Below are 22146 nucleotides of genomic sequence, written 5' to 3'. Positions count from 1 at the left end.
AAATGGACGCTTTGTGACAGTGAGAGAGGAGGCTGTGGGCTCGATCGCCCCGCACACACACACACACACACACACACATACACACACACACACACACACACACACACCACTCTGTAAATTGTGGGTGTCAAACTCATTGAAGTGCTGGTTCCACATTCAACCCAGGTTTACCTGAACTGGGCTGGACCTGTCTTGTCCTCTTGGTCTTCCTTTGTTTTTGTTTTTGTCTATCTAATGATGTTCAATGATGTTCTAATGATGTTGAAGTTTATTTTTCTATATTTTATTTCAAACATAAACATTCGTCAAATGTAAACCCATTTAATATAATGATCCCAGTGAAACCAGTGACCCTGTTCCTTCCAGACCAGGACAGTCTGTGGACGTTAGAGACCACTGATCTGAGACGGACTCAGACCTCCACTGTGTCCACAGGTTCTTCACACCTGGTTCCTCTCATAGATGGGGGTCTGTATGAGTACCAGACCAGGTCTACGTAGACCTGGTCTGGGGGTTTGTATGAGTACCAGACCAGGTCTGCGTAGACCACGTATCACTGCTCAGTACCACGGTCCCAGTCCCTTCTGGTCCTGCAGACCTAGGATCCTAATGTCCCCCTTGTCTCCTCAGGCCTGCAGTCCGGTCCAGGTCCCAGTCCCGGTCCCAGTGGGTTCCAGAAGCCCCAGTGTCCACGGATGGAGCGTCTCCACATCTGTGTCCTGCCACAGTAACCCTCCGGTAGGTCCTCTGTCCTCACATGGACACCATCTGGACTAAAGACACCCAGAGAATATACCATAGGACCACTGATCTGATCTGATCTGATCTAATCTGATTTAATCTGATCTAATCTAATTTGATCTAATCTGATCTGATGTAATCTAATCTGATCTAAACTAATCTGATCTGATCTAATACAATCTAATCTGATTTGATCTAATCTAATCTGATCTAATGTGATTTAATCTGATCTAATCTAATCTGATCTCATTTGATCTGATCTAATCTGATTTGATCTAATCTGATTTGATCTGATCTAATCTGATCGGATCTGATCTGATCTGATCTATGTGATCCTGACAGTTTTTAGGGGGTTATAGTTACTGAGTCTGTTTACATGAACATAACAGTCCAGTATCTGTCAGTAATCGGATCATTATAGTAATCAGATCTGAATAAATGCGATCATCCGAAACCCCGGTTTAGTCGCTCCAGTCTGTGATCAGATTTCTGTCACAGTTTGGACGTTCGTAGTCATGGTCCTGCCTCACTTCAGTTTTTCAGATGGAACTGAACTAAATAAACCACATGAACCTGTGTGGGTCTGACCCAGGGCTGGTAATCTGATTGAATGGAATCAGATTACTGCTGGTATCAGATCAAACACATCAGATTAGACTGTTGACATGATCAATAGTAATCCCATACTGATCAGAGGTTCGGTGGTCGGGGGAGGAGTACACAGAGCCCCTCCCTCCTCCGGTGGGGGTGTACACAGAGCCCCTCCCTCCTCTGGTGGGGGGGTACCCAGAGCCCCTCCCCCCTCCGTTTTCACTGATGTCCTTGTGTCTTCCTGGTCAGGTGACCAAAGCTCGCTTTCGCTCTGTCAGCGTTGGCGAACAGTGGCTTCAACAGAACCGACTGACGACAGTGAACGCAGCATCACCGACACGGAACCACTGTTCATACAGGTACTATGACAACTGTAAGGGTTAAAGGAGGACAGTTAAGGGTTTTTAAGGGTTAAAGAGGGACAGGTAAGGGTCTGTAAGGGTTAAAGGTGGACGTTTGGGTCTGTAAGGGTTAAAGGAGGACAGTTAAGGGTGTCTAAGGGTTAGTGGTTTAAGGGTTTGTGTCCTCTTGTGTCCACAGGAAGGCTCGTGGTGAGGCTAAGAAGTGTCGTAAAGTCTACGGGCTGGAGCAGAAGGACCAGTGGTGTACAGCCTGTCGATGGAAAAAAGCCTGTCAGCGATTCCCCGACTGAAAACAGACACACAGAGGTGGACGAGTGGACGAGGACCAACAGACTTGAATCAAACAGAGGATGGACTGTTTAAACCAGGGCCTGAGAGCCATAGAGAAACAACTGGACTGTTCCCACATGGGTTTTGTTTTTTACTTTGTTCTTGTTTAGATTCTTTCCTAAAGGAATGCACGTGGACTGTGGTGTGTTCTGACCCCCTGACGCTCTGACCTCTGACCCCCTGACCTCTGACCCCTGACCCTCCACCTTTGGACTGATGTTGACCATGTGACCATGTGCTCCTCCTTTCTCCAGAGCTGCTCTGTTCTCCACTGGACTCATCTGCTCCTGTGATGTCAGGTTCTTCTGACCTTCTCTTCCAGTGGTTCTACGGTGGTTCTACGGTGGTTCCACAGTGGTTCTACGGTGGTTCCACAGTGGTTCAATGATGGTTCCACAGTGGTTCCACGGTGGTTCTACGGTGGTTCCACAGCTGTTCCACAGTGGTTCCACCATGGTTCTATGGTGGTTCCACAGTGGTTCTATGGTGGTTCCACGGTGGTTCTAATGTACTTTCTATGTTTTCCTTTCAGTTCCGTTGGAGTGTTTTCTATCATTTTGTTCTGCTCATGTGTCAGGGCTGACTCTGGGTTCTTTCGTGGATCATCCTGGGGTTTTTTTTTTTTGGTTCTGTTTTTTGATCAATTGTTTTTTTGTTTTTTTTGAGGGGGGGGGGGTTTGGTTCTTTTTTGGATTGTCCTGTTTTTTTTTCTGCTCTTGGTTGGATAAACTCTCTCACAGAATAAGCTCCGTTTGGTTGGACTCCACCAAATTTCTTCCATGTGCTGGACACTGGACAGTGGAGAGTGGACACTGGACAGTGGACACTGGACAGAGGACTTCCTTCCTGTCGCATGATAGCAGTTTGATGTGAGGCAGTGGAGGCATGGCAGTGGAGGCGTGGCAGTGGGAGGAGCTTTAGGGACAGAGTTTGGAACAGCAATAAATAAAAGGAACTAAACTGTCAAACACATTAAATAAAAGGCACTGAGTACTGGACGGGGTGGGTTTGTGTGTATGTGAGTATGTTTGTGTGTGTGAGTATGTTTGTGTGTGTTTGTGTGTGTTTTGTGCAGATGACAGTGGACCATAGAAATCCCAAACTAGTTTATTGTTCTTTGTACATTTGATGCAGTCTCAGTTACAGTGGAATGGGTCACATGGCGCAAAACGGTCCGATCTTCACTAATGTCCATGTTTACATGTTTAAAACACAAACACACACACACACACACGTGTTCAGACTGTTGTGTTACTGCCCACACACACACACACACGTTCAGACTGTTGTGTTACTGCCCACACACACACACACGCACACACACACGTGTTCAGACTGTTGTGTTACTGCCCACACACACACACACACACACGTGTTCAGACTGTTGTGTTACTGCCCACACACACACACACACAGTTTGACTGTACAGACGTTCAACACACGACAAAAGAAGTAAAACCAGGAATCTGAACTGAACAGAACCTTCATCTGGACTTCACTGACCACAGCTGACTACAGCTGACCACACTGACCACAGCTGACCACACCCTTCTGCATGTACAGACAGTGGCCCACTGGACTGGATCCACCAGGACTGAAACCACCAGGACCGGTATCAGCAGGACCGGTATCAGCAGGACCAGACCCACCAGGACGTCCTTCCCATCCCATGGTCCAACACACACCCATTGAGCCAGGCAGGTTTCAGCCTCCTGTCACTACCGTCGCAGTTTGTCTGCTTTTATAATATTTGAAGTGAATTAATTTCAGGCCATTTTACAATAATTTATTTGCAGAGGAAAACAAATTGTGGATTATAATAATAATATAATTATAGTAATAATTTTGTTATTATATATATTATAATAATAATGTTATAATTATATATTATTCTATCTCCATCCAGAGCCCCTCCCACAGCTCCGCACTAGAGGGCAGTGTTGGTCCACTTACAGAAGGACGTTCATCCGTACACTCTGCTTTTCCAGTTTAGTTCAAGACTACGGCGGCATATTAATAAGTGTATTAGCACCGCATACGAACATACAAACACCTGTCAAACCACCAGAAACCAGAAGAAAGTCAAAGGAAAATGTCCAGATAAAACCTGTAATTTGATCAGAATAAAGTCAAAGACTAAAAGAGTCACAACTTTATTTCATAAACTTACGAGTCTTTTTGAATTCAACTTTTGTCATAAAATTACAGGTTTTATCTCTATATTTTCCAACTTTCTTCAGGTAGTGACAGGTGTTTTTTTTTTTTTTGGGGGGGGGGGGGGGGGGGGGGGTTGTTTTTTTTGTGGTTGTAATATGTCGTTGTTCCAGACAAACTGGTAAATTTGTCCTTTTCCTGTTGAGACACAAGTCCTTCAGTTGGACACAAACACCACAGTCCAAAAAAAGGACAGAAGACACGACTGAAGTCCTGCTAGGGATGGGAATAAGATAAGAATTTAACCATTCTGATTCCATTATCAATTTTATCAATTGATCCGATTCTCTTATGGATTCTCATTGGGTGAGGAAATAAAAGAGTCCAAACAGGTGTGTTTGCATGAACTGTCTGTTATATTTCCATCTGCACAGAAAAGACAACATATACAGTATGAACAAATAAGAACAAGTGTTCAAAGAACACAAACCTCCACCAAACACCAAGAACCTGGGGTGCATGTGTGGATCCACTATTTCAATGTTCAGTGTAAATGTCCACAGAGTCCACATTCCACAGTGGATGTGGACAATTTAGTTCCAGATACAAGAGATTGTTCTAAGCTACAGGTGGATCCAATTGGAGGAGAATCAGAGTCGTTTAGAATTTTGGAAAATGTCTCGATGACAGATGGAAAACTGTAGATGTTGTGACCTTGCTGTGACATTGAACTTTGTCCTACTGGGACCAAAATGGACTGGGTTGGTCCCAGGGCCTAGGCCTATCTGTGGGGAAGATCTGGGAAAGATGGGTGGAAGAGTTTTACACTGAAGATGAAAACAAACAAACAGCAAAATGATCACAATACCTCCTAGTGGAGGTAACAACAGATGATGCCAGGCCTGGTTTGGGGGGGCGTACAGTGAAAGTAAAACTACAGACTCTTTACTAATTCCTCCAGTTCTCAGAAAGAACCGGTTCTGGATTCCCATCCCTAAGTCCCGCCCACACATGCAAAAGTGCGTTTGTGGTCACATGTCAGCTGTGCTCCACCTCCTTCTACCACCACACAGAAGTGCGTTCACTGCTCGTCTGTAATCCTTTTATTGGACATGATGTGTGTAAACATGGAGGACATGACAGTCATACAGTCCTGGGGGCAGGTCCTTAAGATGGACATGGTCATGTAACTGTTCAAACTGGACTGGCAGCTGATTGGCTGCGGTACCGGTGGGATGGACATATGGACAAAGGGTGTCGCTGTTACAGCTGGTTCCGCCTCCATGCCCTACCGGCGCTGGCTCCGCCTCCGCCGCCGTTGAACCTGGCGCCGCTGCGGCTGCTCCTCAGGCCCAGGTACTGCCGCAGCAGCTGGTTCACCCGTTTCTGACTGTTCCATTTACGCGCTGATTTCCGCACTCCTATGAAGCCGCCGTAGCGCTTCTGCAGGGCCCGGACAGGCGGGGCGCCGCCCATCAGCTTCCTGTAGCCGTGGCGCCCCCTCTGGAAGCCCCCGAAGCGCTTGGACAACGCCACCGCCTCGGAGACGCCGTCCTCGGAGACGCCGTCCTCGTCCTCTTCGGTCTCTGCGTTCCAGTCGTCCCTGGGCTTCCTGTCCCCATCCAGACTCAGACCCAGATCCAGACCAGGACCCAGACCCAGACCCAGACCCTCCTCAGAGGATCCCAGCTGCTCAGACGGCCCCTCCTCCTCCTGTAGCAGCTCCTCCCCCTCCTGCAGTAGCTCCTCCCCCTCTGAGGTCACGTCCACCTGCTCTCCGTCTCTCTTGAACAGGAATGAAGGTCGGACCGCCCGTTTGCACACCTCCCATGTGAGGGACGAGGTCACATGACCCTCACACTCCAGCAAACACACCTGCAAAAACACACAAGGAAGGGGTGGAGCTAAAGTTTACAGAAGTAACACACAAGGAAGGGGCGGAACTAAAGTTTACAGAAGTAACACACAAGGAAGGGGCGGAGCTAAAGTGTACAGAAGAAACACACAAGGAAGGGGTGGAGCTAAAGTGTACAGAAGAAACACACAAGGAAGGGGCGGAGCTAAAGTGTACAGAAGAAACACACAAGGAAGGGGTGGAGCTAAAATTTACAGAAGTAACACACAAGGAAAGGGCGGAGCTAAAGTGTACAGAAGTAACACACAAGGAAGGGGCGGAGCTAAAGTGTACAGAAGTAACACACAAGGAAAGGGCGGAGCTAAAGTTTACAGAAGTAACACACAAGGAAGGGGCGGAGCTAAAGTTTACAGAAGTAACACACAAGGAAGGGGCGGAACTAAAGTTTACAGAAGTACCACACAAGGAAGGGGCGGAGCTAAAGTTTACAGAAGTAACACACAGGGAAGGGGCGGAGCTAAAGTGTACAGAAGAAACACACAAGGAAGGGGCGGAGCTAAAATTTACAGAAGTAACACACAAGGAAAGGGCGGAGCTAAAGTGTCCAGAAGTAACACACAAGGAAGGGGCGGAGCTAAAGTTTACAGAAGTAACACACAAGGAAGGGGCGGAGCTAAAGTGTACAGAAGTAACACACAAGGAAAGGGCGGAGCTAAAGTGTACAGAAGTAACACACAAGGAAAGGGCGGAGCTAAAGTTTACAGAAGTAACACACAAGGAAGGAGCGGAGCTAAAATTTACAGAAGTAACACACAAGGAAGGGGCGGAGCTAAAGTTTACAGAAGTAACACACAAGGAAGGGGCGGAGCTAAAGTGTACAGAAGTAACACACAAGGAAGGGGTGGAGCTAAAGTGTACAGAAGAAACACACAAGGAAGGGGCGGAGCTAAAATTTACAGAAGTAACACACAAGGAAGGAGCGGAGCTAAAATTTACAGAAGTAACACACAAGGAAGGGGCGGAGCTAAAGTTTACAGAAGTAACACACAAGGAAGGGGCGGAGCTAAAGTGTACAGAAGTAACACACAAGGAAGGGGTGGAGCTAAAATTTACAGAAGTAACACACAAGGAAAGGGCGGAGCTAAAGTGTCCAGAAGTAACACACAGGGAAGGGGTGGAGCTAAAGTTTACAGAAGTACCACACAAGGAAGGGGCGGAGCTAAAGTTTGCAGAAGTCAGTGAAGTGTCCACATAGACAGTCGGTGGTCCGACCTGGAACTGCTGAAACAGGAGTTTAGTGGAGTTTAGAGCAGGGGTCCTGGTCCAGTCCTGGTCCTGGAGGGCCAGTGTCCTGTATGTTTCAGATGGTTCCCTCTTCCAAACACCTGGGGCTCGTTTCTGGGTTCAACAGCGATCACAGCCGTTTGCGCGCCCTTCAGTGCAAATATTGAGCTAACGATGGGTCAGCGAATGCAGAGGCTTAACGAACGCAAAATCCATTTCTGAGAATAAAATTCAGTGAGCGGATCAGCCCTCACTCGGTAAATTCATTTTTATCGGGGCTAAATGACTATGGAATTATATTTGTGCCAGTTTCTTGAGCGAGCAATGATAGATTCTGAGCACACAATTAGAGATTTTGAGCACATAAAAATATATTTTGCAAGCATATCAATTCTATTTCAAAAAGAAATTATGCTTGAGCAAAAAAAAAATCAATATTGTGCTCCATAAATGCGTTTGCGTGTTAGTTTTACTCATAATGTTCTCTCACAAATTCTTTCCGTGGCGCACAAACAGAGCGCTGCGCTCGCTCACTTTCCCCTTCCCTCTCTCGCTCAACCTCCCTCTCCCTGCGCGCTCAGGTTGTCGTGTCCGCACGCTCAACTTGACACACACGTTACAATTGTGCCACAAAACCAACCAATCGGAGAGCTTGCGGAAGTACACTCTGATTGGCTGTTCGCTCTCCAATTAGCTCGCTAGTTACATTTACCCGAGACAATAAACATAATAATAATAATAAATACTGGCTGAAGTTTGTGTAGAATCAATTCCTCCTCTTCCGGTCCGTGTCTGTCTCATTGAGCGCTTTTTTTTGGGGGGTAAATGTAACTAGCGAGCTAATTGGAGAGCGAACAGCCAGTCAGAGTGTACTTCCGCAAGCTCTCCGATTGGTTGGTTTTGTGGCACAATTGTAACGTGTGTGTCAAGTTGAGCGTGCGGACATGACAACCTGAGCGCACAGGGAGAAGGGAGGTTGAGTGAGAGAGGGAAGGGGAAAGTGAGCGAGCGCAGCGCTCTGTTTGTGCGCCACGGAAAGAATTTGTGAGAGAACATTATGAGTAAAACTAACACGCAAACGCATTTATGGAGCACAATATCAATTTTTGTTTGCTCAAGTGTGATTCCTTTTTGAAATATAATTGATGTGCTTGCAAAAATATATTTTTATGTGCTCAAAATCTCTAATTGTGTGCTCAGAATCTATCATTGCTCGCTCAAGAAACTGGCACAAATATAATCCTATAAATGTCCATGGGAAAAATCTGATATCATTAAAGATTTTGTTAAACTGTTAAAAATCTTCTTTTTCAAATGTAAAAAATATTTCAAAGGAAATCCATGACAGAAACAAAGTGAAATGAAGCCACAGAATACGTCCTCCTTCTAATGTGGACCTCTGAGGTCTGCGTTAAAATCAGCTCTTTAACGAGGAACTGGGCAAGCGCACACTTTGAACCAACTAGCCCAGAAACGGGATAGAGCATTTTGTGTCGCATTGGACTTAACGAACACACAAATGCATTTTGTGTTGCGTTAGTTGTTAACGAACAAAGAGCGAGCCCAGAAGCGGAATAGCACAAAATACGTTAAATGGACACATTTTGCATTGCGCTGGGCTTAACGATTTAACAAACTAGTGCAGAAACGAGCCCCTGGTTGAGAGGATCAGCTGATCATGCAGCTCTGCAGAAGCCTAATACTGACCTTCAGGTGTGATGGAACAGGAAGCATGTACAACATGCAGGACAGCGGCCCTCCAGGACCAGGACTGGACAGCCCCTGTTTAGAGGAACAGATGGACATGGAGATCCAGAGTCCTGGTAGAAAACAAACCCCTGGAGTCCCAGACTTTAGCCCACATATGTCTGAGTTCATTCAGATGAGGACAGTCATATACAGTTCTGTCATGTGCACATTTCATACATGACCCACATTAAACAGTGTCAGACCTGTTAGTGCAGTTTTAAACACATGGGTCAGATCCACCTCTGTGGACTGTGCTGGTTCAACGGTTCATTCCAACACTGGTTCCAAACACAATGGGTTTGGATTTGGCTTTTCTATCTGTCATCCTTCAGATGCAGATGTAGGTCCAGTCCTAAACACGTGGGGTCTGTCCCTCTGTCCCTGAGATGGCATCCTCACCTCTGACTGTCACAGGAGCTAATGGAGCTAACGTTTGTGCTGCATTCAGTGTACACTACTGGTCCAAAGTTTTCGACCAGCCCAGTTTTTCCAGTTTTGTCTTGAAATTCCAGCAGTTCCAGTCCAATAATCAGCTTGAAAAACAACTTCCAGTTGCAGGTTTGATCAGTCCATCAGCCCTTCTTCCAGTCTCCAGTAGTCCCAGTCCAGTTTCAGTGCCTTTGGATGCTGAAGGAAACTGGACTTCCTGACACCTGGACTTTCTTGGACATTTCTCTGGAGGACACACCTCCATTTTTCCCTCTTCTGATGCTCTGTCTCTCTTCTCTGGTTCATTCCTTTTCCTCTTTTCCATTTTTACAGTACCACACTCCTTTCTTCAGTCCAGTCCTGTTCCAGTCCTGCTCCATGGGTCTGGTACCACAGTGTGTTCCACACTCCTGTTCTGCAGACACAGGGGGTGGAAGGAATTCACAAACGTTGGGACACCTGCAGGAATTGAACCACCAACTTTCCAGACTGGATCAACCTCCACTGCTGCAGAACTGCTTTCAGTTTTAACCCATTTCTTGTTCTCCTTTTTGTAGAATTCTGAAATGTACTTTATTTTTATTTTTCAGTTTTGTTTAACCTTACCGTTTTGTTTTGTTTTGTTTTTTTCCTCTGTCAGTTCACTCTGACCTTTGAACCATTTACAGCTGTTTATTGGACTGGAACTGCTGGAATTTACAGACAAAACTGGAACAAACTGGGCTGGTCTAAAACATTGGACCGGTAGTGTATGTGGAAAATCATAACGTCATATCCCAGTCAGGTGTCCATCATTTATTATTGTGACATACACTTCTACTGAATGATTGACAGCAGCAAATTAAAAAGAAACTGAAGACTGAGTCTGAAGGACACACAGTTACTGACGTCTGTTCTGACGGAATGAACATTTTCCATCAGATTTCTGTTTGATAAGTTTGTGATGTTGAAATGATATGAGGAGTTTCACAAATGAACTGTTTTGATATGGGAGGGGGTTTGTCCTTTAACCCTTAAAGACCCAAATGTCCACCTTTAACCCTTAAAGACTCCTTAAAGGCTCCTTAAAGACTCCTACAGTAGGTCTGTGTGGAAGCTGCTGACTCACTCCACTGAAGTGTCCATAAATGGACAGAACCCATAATAATCCTTTTCCTCTGACACAGTAAACACACCTGAACTGAACTGAGCTGCACCACATTTACACTCCCCCCCCCCCCCCCCACACACACACACAAATCCATTTCCTGCTCCAGTTTGGTTCAAATCAGATAAATCACATTGTTGTGAGAAAACCAGAGCACAGGGAGTTCCACCCACAACCCATCAACGATAATTAATTATCCACATAAATGAAATGGGCACACCAGTGGATTTTGGGGGGGGGGCATATGTGTGTGTATGTGTGTGTGTATGTGTGTCGGAAACAATGGGTCTGTTGAGCTGAGCAGACGAGTCAGTCAGCGCTCATGGTTCCACCTGCACCACTCTATTATAGACTTCCATCAGAACCTCCACTCTATTCCACAGTTCGATCAGAACCTGGGGGCGGTCTCAGCTGTCTGTGTGCACATCATTATCAGTGGAATTAAACGTCCGACCTGCCGCCGCTCATAGACAGACTATTTTTACACTGCCGTCCTCCGCTGTGTTTGGAAATGAGATGAGTTTGAGTTCAGAGTCAGCGCAGGTTTGGACCGAACAGGTGGAGCTTCCAACAAACACTGAAAAACGAAAAAAAAAAGAGCCTTTGGGTCCGACAGAGTCAGGGTTTGACAGGAAATATGAAGAAGAGATGAGCTGAGCCGCTCGGTCTATGTTCCTACCCTCACCTATGATCATGAGCTTTGGGTCAGGACCCAAAGGACCTGATGCAAGTGGTCCAAATGAGCTTCCTCCGTAGGGTGGGTGGGTCCGCCCTTAGGGAGAGGGGAATGAACTCAGTCACCAGGGAGGAGCTTAGAGTAGAGCCGCTGCTCCTCCACATCCAGAGGAACCAGCTGAGGTGGATCAGACATCTGGTTCAGATCCTCCTGGACTCCTCCCTGGGGAGGTGTTCTGGGCATGTCCCACCAGGAGGAGACCTGAGGGAAGACCTAGGACACACTGGCAGTGGTCTGCAGTGTTTACACAGCGCCTTTTAGTATCTGGTCCCCAGTCCTGGAACCTCAATGGAGGTGGTACCAAAAAAACTAGTACCAGTACCAGATTCCAGGTCCTTTTATATAATGGAAACACAAAATGGATGAGTCGAGTCGAGTCAAGCCGGTACCACGTAGTGGAAACGAGCATCAGACGGTTGTGCACACACATCAGACGGTCGTGCACACACATCAGACGGTCGTGCACACACATCAGACGGTCGTGCACACACATCAGACGGTCGTGCACACACATCAGACGGTCGTGCACACACATCAGACGGTCATGCACACGTACCATGGTGTTGAAGGTCTGCTGCAGCTGCTGCTGCTGCAGGATCAGACCACAGGCCACACACTGGCCCTGGCAGTCCGAACGCCCAGGGCTGAACAGGCATGGCAGCAGCACCACCAGGCACCACACAGGGATCTTCATGGTTCAGCACGCCCACAGGCCACTGCCGCCTGGAGCTCAGCAGGTACCAGATCCAACAGCAGTCTGGAGCTCAGCAGGTACCAGGGTCCACAGTCGTCTGGAGCTCAGCAGGTACCAGAACCAACAGCAGGGTCCACAGTAGTCTGGGGGGGGGGTGCCAAAACCTGAGTCCAGCCTGCAGAGTGGAAGCACACACAGGACCAGGAATGAGGAAGGAACCAAAGGAAGAGTGCACCTGTTCAGATTGACAGAGGACACTGTCAGGACATGGACGGACAGTCAGAGGTGGAGAAAGGACAGTGTCCAACCAACACCAAGAGACAAGTGGACAATGAGGTATGGAAGAGGAAGACTGAGGACAAGTGAGGCAAGAAACCAGGAGACACAGTACTGAGAGGATGGATGGATGGATGGATGGGGTGCGCACAAGTTATGTTTTAATGTTGTTCCCAGTGACTCCCTCCATGTGCAGGGGGCGTGGTCTGCTTTGACAAACTAATTCAGAGTGTTTGTGATTGGTGGATGTCTGCAGTGTTGGGAATATCAGTGTTAAAAATAACAGCGTTACTAACGCCGTTATTATTTTCCAGTAACGGGTAATCTAATGAATCCCTGTTTGAAACGTTCGAACGCCATTACTGTTAGCATCAGTGAAATGTGGTGCATTACTACGCACTGATATCTAACAGCTGTTATCTGTCCTGACTCAGCCAGGCTGTGGTGTGACGTTCATGGACGAGTCGAGTCTTTTGAACGGCTCTTTAAAGTGAACAATAAGAACCGATTTGTTGCAGAGGGAGGAGCCACTGAAAAAAGTGCAGATGTGGATTAACTGGAGGAGCATCTGCTTCTACACTATATTTCCAACAGTATTCCCTCTCCTGCTTTGACTCCCATATGAATGTCAGGTCCATCCCATTCCTAGTCTATGGGTTCAGTCTGACGTGGCTCCACCCTTTGCAGCTCTAACAGCTTCAACTCTTCTGGGAAGGCTGTCCACAAGGTTTACGAGTGTGTTCATGGGAATTTTGGACCATTCTTCCAGAAGCGCATTTGTGAGGTCCCACACTGATGTTGGACAGAAGGCCTGGCTCTCAGTCTGCGCTCTAATTCATCCAAAGGTGTTCTATGGGGTTGAGGTCAGGACTGTGTGCAGGCCAGTCCAGTTCATCCACACCAGACTCTGTCCTCCATGTCCAAACGGACCTTGCTTTGTGCACTGGTGCACAGTCATGTTGGAAGAGGAAGGGGCCGGCTCCAAACTGTTCCCACAAAGTTGGGAGCGTGGAATTGTCCCAAATGTCTTGTTCTGCTGAAGCATTCCCAGTTCCTTTCACTGGAACTAAGGGGCCCAGCCCAGCTCCTGAAAAACAACCCCACACCATAACCCCCCCTCCACCGAACTTTACACTCTGCACAATGCGCTCCCACAAGTATCGTTCTCCTGGAGACCGCCAAACCCAGACCCGTCCGTCAGATCGCCAGATGGAGAAGTGTGATTGGTCAGTCCAGAGAAGGCTCCTCCCCTGCTCTACAGTCCAGTGGCGGCGTGCTTTACACCACTGCATCCACCGCTGTGCATTGCACTTGCTGATGTATGGCTCGGATGCAGCCGCTCGGCCACGGAAACCCATTCCATGAAGCTCTGTGCACACTGTTCTGGAGCTAATCTGAAGGACACATGAAGTTTGGAGGTCTGTACCATTGACTCTGCAGACAGTCGTCCACCTCTTCACACTCTGCGCCTCAGCATCCGCTGACCCCGCTCCGTCAGTTTCCGTGGCCTACCACTGCGTGGCTGAGTCGCCGTCGTTCCCAAACACTTCCACTTTCTTATAATCCAGCTGACTGTGGAATATTTAGGAGCCAGGAAATGTCACCACTGGATTTGTGTCACAGGTGGCATCCTATCACAGTTCCACGCTGGAATTCACTGAGCTCCTGAGAGAGACCCATTCTGTCCCAAATGTTTGTAAAAGCAGTCTGCATGCCTAGGGCTGGATTTAATACACCTGTGGACATGGAAGGGACTGGAACAGCTGAGTCTGAGGATTGGGATGGGGGAGACAAGACTTTTGGAAATATAGTCTGGTGTGGATGAAATATTTAGTGTATAAATGCACATCTGCACTGATGAGGGGGAAAAGACAGGCCCTGGTGGACCCCAGCCGGGCCCCGGTGGACCCCAGCCTGGCCCCGGTGGACCCCAGCCTGGCCCCGATGGACCCCAGCCTGGCCCTGGTGGGCCCTGGTGGACCCCAGCCGGGCCCCAGTGGACCCCAGCCTCACCACAGTCCTGGTCTTCAGTACCTGTCTGCTGTTCTACTCTATAACTGACCTGTGAAACACGCTCAAAAATCAGTTTCCTTTTATATATTTGAAGGTTTATCTAAAAAGTAACCCAATAATTACTTTCCCTGGTAACTAATTACATCTATGAAGGACTCATTTATGATCTAAACCACAAATGTCAAACATGCGTCCTGGGGGCCAAATCTGGCCCACCAAAGGGTCCAGTCCGGCCCTTGGGATGAATTTATGAAATGCAAAAATTACATTGAAGATATTAATGATCCGTTTAGTTCAGGTTCCACATTCAGACCAATTTAACCTGAACTGTGTTGGACCAGTCAAATACTGTCAGAAGAACATAGAAATGATGACAACTGACAATGTTCCTCTTTGTAAATGTAAATATTTTCATGTATTTACACTAAAACAAAGTATAATTTCACAAAAAAAATGTGAATAACCTGAACAAATATGAACAACCTGAAATGTCTTCAAAGAAGTAAGTTTAATTTTAACAATATTCCACCTGTTATTAAATGTTTTGTGTGTTTGTAGATCCACTGTGATCTGTCAGTTCTAATGTACATGTGGAAATGATAAACTGAGGCAGAATAGTGTTCAAATTACACTGAGTTTTTCAGTTCATGTTATTCACATCTTTTGAAAGGATAGTTTGCAGATGAAAACCTTTTCATAATGTAAATTTACTGTTTTTGCTGTAAAATATAGAGAAAAGTTTGGAGTTGACATCATTTCTATATTATTCTGTTATTATTTGACTGGTTTGGCCCACTGCAGATCAGATTTAACTGAATGTGGAACTGAACTAACATGAGTTTGACAGAACTGAGCTAAATGTTTGTCTTAATGAATATCAGACGCTCTCAGAGTATTAAATGAGTCCATTTTAGAGTCAGTCCACAGATGCAGTATTCCATTAGTCCTCAGTATTCCGTCAGTCTTCAGTATTCCGTCAGTCCTCAGAGTTCGTCTTATCACTCGTTTCCTGCTTGAATTACTAAATTGGTCACAGCACTGATTTCTAAGCAGAAAAAAAGAGTCCCAACTTTTCTCCACTTTTCTCCATCCTAATAACTCCAAACTGAATCTATGGGGGGGGGGGGGTCATACCCCCCCCCCCCCCCCCCCTTGCTCTGTGCAGATAATCACTGGTTCTTCATGCTCATTTTACCACTGGTCCATGGGGGGGGTCATCCCCCCCCCCCCCCCCTCCTGCTCTGTGCAGATAATCACTGGTTCTTCATGCTCATTTTACCACTGGGCCATGTCGGCCATCTTTGCCTATAAATTTACTTCCTATCGGTAAGATTTCCCTCCATTTGAATAATGAGTCTGACAAAGCAGGCAGCTGATTGGACAATATATGATGGACTGTACGACAGGGGAGGGGCCCAATGGGGGAAGGGTCCTGTCCAAATATTCACATGTATCAGACAGATGTGTGTTCATATGAGTCTGGAGACAGACACAAATAAATATGAGTTCAGTCAAACGTTAAATGGATTTGATCTGAATCTGAATGAATCCGTTCAGACCGAATTAAAACAGAAATCCAACTGGACCAACAGGACTGGACTGTCCACACCAACAGGACTGGACTGTCCACACCAACAGGACTGGACTGTTCAACATCTGTCCACACTGAACAGATAGTATTTATGAACAGAGGATCCATGGATTCACAGACTGACCATGAGTTCAGGTCCAGATGAATCCAGACCAGGTCCAGATCAGGTCCAGATCCATGGATTCACAGATTGACCATGAGTTCAGGTCCAGGGTTAGGGTTAGGACCTGGACTCATGGTCAATCTGTGAATCCATGGATCCTCTGTTCATAAATATGTCTGTTCAGTGTGAACAGATGCTGGACAGTCCAGTCCTGTTGGTGATATCAGACCGAACACTGGTCCAGTTGGATTTATGTTTGGAATTCTGTCTAAACTGATTCATTCATATTCAGGTCAAATACACACAACTGTAGTCTAATGTACACACATACACTACTGGTCAAAAGTTTTAGAACACCCCAATTTTGCAGGTTTGATAAGTCCATCAGCCCTTCTTCCAGTCTTCAGTAGTCTTCTTCCAGTCTTTAGTAGTCTTCAGTAATCTTCAGTAGTCTTCTTCCAGTCTTCAGTAGTCTTCAGTAGTCTTCTTCCAGTCTTCAGTAGTCTTCAGTAGTCTTCAGTAGTCTTCTTCCAGTCTTCAGTAGTCTTCTTCCAGTCTTCAGTAGTCTTCTTCCAGGCTTCAGTAGTCTTCAGTGGTCTTCAGTAGTCTTCTTCCAGTCTTCAGGAGTCTTCTTCCAGTCTTCAGTAGTTCCACTGGTGCTGTTTCATGGTCCAGCCTCTATTTCTGATTCTGAAGTCTCACCAATGGCTTTAGCTGCAACTGGACCCATCAGACCTGCACCTGTTCAGTCTGTTCAATGTAAACTCATCTGTTCACTCTGTTCAGTGTAAACCCATCTGTTCAGTGTGTTCAGTGTAAACTCTTCCTCTCTTCCTCCTCCTCTCTCTTCTCTCTTCTTTCAGCTGTTGTCCTGTCAGTCTCCTCTCCTCCTCCTCTATGACCTCCTCTCTTCCTCCTCCTCTCTCTTCTCTCTTCTTTCAGCTGTTGTCCTGTCAGTCTCCTCTCCTCCTCCTCTATGACCTCCTCTCTTCCTCCTCCTCTCTCTTCTCTCTTCTTTCAGCTGTTGTCCTGTCAGTCTCCTCTCCTCCTCCTCTATGACCTCCTCTCTTCCTCCTCCTCTCTCTTCTCTCTTCTTTCAGCTGTTGTCCTGTCAGTCTCCTCTCCTCCTCCTCTATGACCTCCTCTCTTCCTCCTCCTCTCTCTTCTCTCTTCTTTCAGCTGTTGTCCTGTCAGTCTCCTCTCCTCCTCCTCTATGACCTCCTCTCTTCCTCCTCCTCTCTCTTCTCTCTTCTTTCAGCTGTTGTCCTGTCAGTCTCCTCTCCTCCTCCTCTATGACCTCCTCTCTTCCTCCTCCTCCTCTTCTCTCTTCTTTCAGCTGTTGTCCTGTCAGTCTCCTCTCCTCCTCCTCCTCTATGACCTCCTCTCTTCCTCCTCCTCTCTCTTCTCTCTTCTTTCAGCTGTTGTCCTGTCAGTCTCCTCTCCTCCTCCTCTATGACCTCCTCTCTTCCTCCTCCTCTCTCTTCTCTCTTCTTTCAGCTGTTGTCCTGTCAGTCTCCTCTCCTCCTCCTCTATGACCTCCTCTCTTCCTCCTCCTCTCTCTTCTCTCTTCTTTCAGCTGTTGTCCTGTCAGTCTCCTCTCCTCCTCCTCTATGACCTCCTCTCTTCTCCTCCTCTCTCTTCTCTCTTCTTTCAGCTGTTGTCCTGTCAGTCTCCTCTCCTCCTCCTCCTCTATGACCTCCTCTCTTCTCCTCCTCCTCTCTCTTCTCTCTTCTTTCAGCTGTTGTCCTGTCAGTCTCCTCTCCTCCTCCTCTATGACCTCCTCTCTTCCTCCTCCTCTCTCTTCTCTCTTCTTTCAGCTGTTGTCCTGTCAGTCTCCTCTCCTCCTCCTCTATGACCTCCTCTCTTCCTCCTCCTCTCTCTTCTCTCTTCTTCAGCTGTTGTCCTGTCAGTCTCCTCTCCTCCTCCTCTATGACCTCCTCTCTTCCTCCTCCTCTCTCTTCTCTCTTCTTTCAGCTGTTGTCCTGTCAGTCTCCCTCCTCCTCCTCTATGACCTCCTCTCTTCCTCCTCCTCTCTCTTCTCTCTTCTTTCAGCTGTTGTCCTGTCAGTCTCCTCTCCTCCTCCTCTATGACCTCCTCTCTTCCTCCTCCTCTCTCTTCTCTCTTCTTCAGCTGTTGTCCTGTCAGTCTCCTCTCCTCCTCCTCTATGACCTCCTCTCTTCCTCCTCCTCTCTCTTCTCACTTCTTTCAGCTGTTGTCCTGTCAGTCTCCTCTCCTCCTTCCCTCTATGACCTCCTCTCTTCCTCCTCCTCTCTCCTCTCGTCTTTCAGCTGTTGTCCCTGTCAGTCTCCTCTCCTCCTCCTCTATGACCTCCTCTCTTCCTCCTCCTCTCTCTTCTCTCGTCTTTCCGCTGTTGTCCTGTCAGTCTCCCCTCCTCCTCCTCTATGACCTCCTCTCTTCCTCCTCCTCTCTCTTCTCTCTTCTTTCAGCTGTTGTCCTGTCAGTCTCCTCTCCTCCTCCTCTATGACCTCCTCTCTTCCTCCTCCTCTCTCCTCTCTTCTTTCAGCTGTTGTCCTGTCAGTCTCCTCTCCTCCTCCTCTATGACCTCCTCTCTTCCTCCTCCTCTCTCTTCTCTCTTCTTTCCGCTGTTGTCCTGTCAGTCTCCTCTCCTCCTCCTCTATGACCTCCTCTCTTCCTCCTCCTCTCTCTTCTCCCTTCTTTCAGCTGTTGTCCTGTCAGTCTCCTCTCCTCCTCCTCTATGACCTCCTCTCTTCCTCCTCCTCTCTCCTCTCTTCTTTCAGCTGTTGTCCTGTCAGTCTCCTCTCCTCCTCCTCTATGACCTCCTCTCTTCCTCCTCCTCTCTCTTCTCTCTTCTTTCAGCTGTTGTCCTGTCAGTCTCCTCTCCTCCTCCTCTATGACCTCCTCTCTTCCTCCTCCTCTCTCCTCTCTTCTTTCAGCTGTTGTCCTGTCAGTCTCCTCTCCTCCTCCTCTATGACCTCCTCTCTTCTCCTCCTCTCTCTCTCTCTTCTTTCCGCTGTTGTCCTGGTCAGTCCCTCTCCTCCTCTATGGACCTCCTCTCTTCCTCCTCCTCTCTCTTCTCTCTTCTTTCAGCTGTGTACTGTCAGTCTCCTCTCCTCCTCCTCTATGACTCCTCTCTTCCTCCCCTCTCTCTCCTCTCTTCTTTCAGCTGTTGTCCTGTCAGTCTCTCTCCTCCTCCCTCTATGACCTCCTCTCTTCCTCCTCCTCTCTCTTCTCTCTTCTTTCAGCTGTTGTCTGTCAGTCTCCTCTCCTCCTCCTCTATGACCTCCTCTCTTCCTCCTCCTCTCTCTTCTCTCTTCTTTCAGCTGTTGTTCTGTCAGTCTCCTCTCCTCCTCCTCTATGACCTCCTCTCTTCCTCCTCCTCTCTCTTCTCCTCTTCTTTCAGCTGTTGTCCTGTCAGTCTCCTCTCCTCCTCCTCTATGACCTCCTCTCTTCCTCCTCCTCTCTCTTCTCTCTTCTTTCAGCTGTTGTCCTGTCAGTCTCCTCTCCTCCTCCTCTATGACCTCCTCTCTTCCTCCTCCTCTATGACCTCCTCTCTTCCTCAGCTGTTGTCCTGTCAGTCTCCTCTCCTCCTCCTCTATGACCTCCTCTCTTCCTCCTCCCTCTCTTCTCTCTTCTTTCAGCTGTTGTCCTGTCAGTCTCCCTCCTCCGCCTCTATGACCTCCTCTCTTCCTCCTCCTCTCTCCTCTCTTCTTTCCGCTGTTGTCCTGTCAGTCTCCTCTCCTCCTCCTCTATGACCTCCTCTCTTCCTCCTCCCTCCTTCTCTCTCTTCTTTCAGCTGTTGTCCTGTCAGTCTCCTTATCCTCCTCTATGACCTCCTCTCTTCCTCCTCCTCTCTCTTCTTCTCTTCTTTCAGCTGTTGTCCTGTCATGTCTCCTCTCCTCCTCCTCTATGACCTCCTCTCTTCCTCCTCCTCTCTTCTTCCTCTCTTTCAGCTGTTTGTCCTGTCAGTCTCCTCTCCTCCTCCTCTATGACCTCCTCTCTTCCTCCTCCTCTCTCTTCTCTCTTCTTTCAGCTGTTGTCCTGTCAGTCTCCTCTCACTCTAGCTGTTTTCTGTCCTAAACTCTTCTTCTTCTTCTGTTGTGTCTGTGCTTCTTCCAGACCTCTTCTGTCTGCATTTCCAGTCCAGTTTCAGTGCCTTTGGATGCTGAAGGAAACTGGACTTCCTGACACCTGGACTTTCTTGGACATTTCTCTGGAGGACACACCTCCATTTTTCCCTCTTCTGATGCTCTGTCTCTCTTCTCTGGTTCATTCCTTTTCCTCTTTTCCATTTTTACAGTACCACACTCCTTTCTTCAGTCCAGTCCTGTTCCAGTCCTGCTCCATGGGTCTGGTACCACAGTGTGTTCCACACTCCTGTTCTGCAGACACAGGGGGTGGAAGGAATTCACAAACGTTGGGACACCTGCAGGAATTGAACCACCAACTTTCCAGACTTGATCAACCTCCACTGCTGCAGAACTGCTTTCAGTTTTAACTCATTTCTTGTTCTCCTTTTTGTAGAATTCTGAAATGTACTTTATTTTTCAGTTTGGTTTAACCTTACCTTTTTTATTCCTCTGTCAGTTCACTCTGACCTTTGGACCATTTACAGCTGTTCATTAAACTGGAACTGATGGAATTTACAGACACAACTGGTACAAACTGGGCTGGTCTAAAACGTTGGACCGGTAGTGTATGTGCCTTCTACACGCCCATATTTGGACATCTTCCTGCCCCCCCCCCCCCCCCCCCCCCCCCCCCCCATAAGGTCCATTCACATCCCCCTACCCTGGAAAAACTGGGACAGCAGAGTTTGGGAACTCATTAGAGGAAGAGTAGCATTAGAAAACAGAAGTGTATGTGTCACAAATATAAAGAACCTTGGTTTCATAAATGAACATGAACATAAAAGCACAAAGGAAATGGGCTGGAGTGGAGGCTCTGACGTCTTTGTGCTGTGGGACCAGTCTGTCCGTCTGTCCGTCTGCACAAATGAATGCTTTTACCATGTTTGTGCTTCCATTAGACTTAACCAAGACCCTGAACATGTTATGCATTCTCAAGAGACAATCCATCAGGAAGCCATTTAGAAAAGCGAGCATTTAGAAAAGGAGCGTCAGTGTCGTGCATTTGGTTTGTTTTTAAGTTCAGCAGCAGCAGGCTGGATTTGGACTAATGTTCCAACAGGTGAATGGACGAGCACCTGTATATTTATAAAAGGAGTATCGGCGTCATGCGTATAGTTTTTTTTGTTTCTAAGTACAGCAGCAGGTTGGATTTGGGCTAATGTTCCAACAGGTTACTTCTGCTTTTTGTGATTCCAACAGGTGAATAGATGATGTCGTACTGGAGCTGAGAGGATTAACAAAGCTAATGGTGGGATGAATTAGCATTAGCAGCTCCAGTGGGGGTGGGGGGGTCTAAGGTGTCATGGATGTGAGAGGGGAGAATAAAAGCTGTGCTCTAATCACTGACAGACGGAGCTGCTGTGACTCACTCTATCTCCTCCATTAGTCGTCTGAACAGAAGCTAACGGTACAAAGCCGTGGGTCTGCTAATGCGCTGATAACCCCGGGGTCCCCTTCCCTCTTGTTCCCTTTTCGGATCCACCTTTCAGTTCTTGTCGCCCACTTTTTGCCTCAGTACTCCTTTTCTTCTTCCACTGCTATTTGTGTTGGCTCTTTGTTTCCTAATCCCTGAATTAGACGGTAACATTTGCATATGTGTGACGTCCAACACCTGAACGTCCACTGTATACGTTTATATATACACTACTGGTTTTAGACCAGCCCAGTTTGTTCCAGTTTTGTCTGTAAATTCCATCAGTTCCAGTTTAATGAACAGCTGTAAATGGTCCAAAGGTCAGAGTGAACTGACAGAGGAATAAAAAAGGTAAGGTTAAACCAAACTGAAAAATAAAGTACATTTCAGAATTCTACAAAAAGGAGAACAAGAAATGAGTTAAAACTGAAAGCAGTTCTGCAACAATGGAGGGTGATCAAACCTGGAAAGTTGGTGGTTCAATTCCTGCAGGTGTCCCAACGTTTGTGAATTCCTTCCACCCCCTGTGTCTGCAGAACAGGAGTGTGGAACACACTGTGGTACCAGA

General features: G+C 47.3%; 2 protein-coding genes across 4 annotated transcripts in view; one reads left to right on the top strand and one right to left on the bottom strand.

Annotated features, from left to right (window-relative positions):
• znf395b (zinc finger protein 395b) overlaps positions 1-3022 on the top strand; it is a 15612-nt gene extending 12590 nt beyond the window's left edge. For all 3 annotated transcript variants that reach the window (XM_030129397.1, XM_030129398.1, XM_030129399.1), the window contains 3 exons: positions 631-738; positions 1582-1691; positions 1873-3022. In XM_030129397.1, coding sequence (XP_029985257.1) covers positions 631-738; positions 1582-1691; positions 1873-1984 — 330 coding nt within the window. In that variant the 3' untranslated portion in view covers positions 1985-3022. The remainder of the gene's footprint in view (positions 1-630; positions 739-1581; positions 1692-1872) is intronic.
• A 2198-nt stretch (positions 3023-5220) lies between these two features.
• LOC115415759 (proenkephalin-B-like) lies at positions 5221-12205 on the bottom strand. Its single transcript, XM_030129400.1, has 2 exons — positions 11935-12205; positions 5221-6053 (listed from the first exon to the last, which is right to left on the bottom strand). The coding sequence occupies exons 1-2, from the start codon at positions 12070-12072 to the stop codon at positions 5442-5444; spliced, it is 750 nt and encodes a 249-aa protein (XP_029985260.1). The 5' UTR covers positions 12073-12205; the 3' UTR covers positions 5221-5441.
• Between the last annotated feature and the right edge of the window lie 9941 nt (positions 12206-22146).

Source organism: Sphaeramia orbicularis, unplaced genomic scaffold (genome assembly GCF_902148855.1).
Source record: "Sphaeramia orbicularis unplaced genomic scaffold, fSphaOr1.1, whole genome shotgun sequence".
NCBI lineage: Eukaryota > Metazoa > Chordata > Actinopteri > Kurtiformes > Apogonidae > Sphaeramia > Sphaeramia orbicularis.
This window is presented reverse-complemented; position numbering and strand designations above follow the sequence as displayed.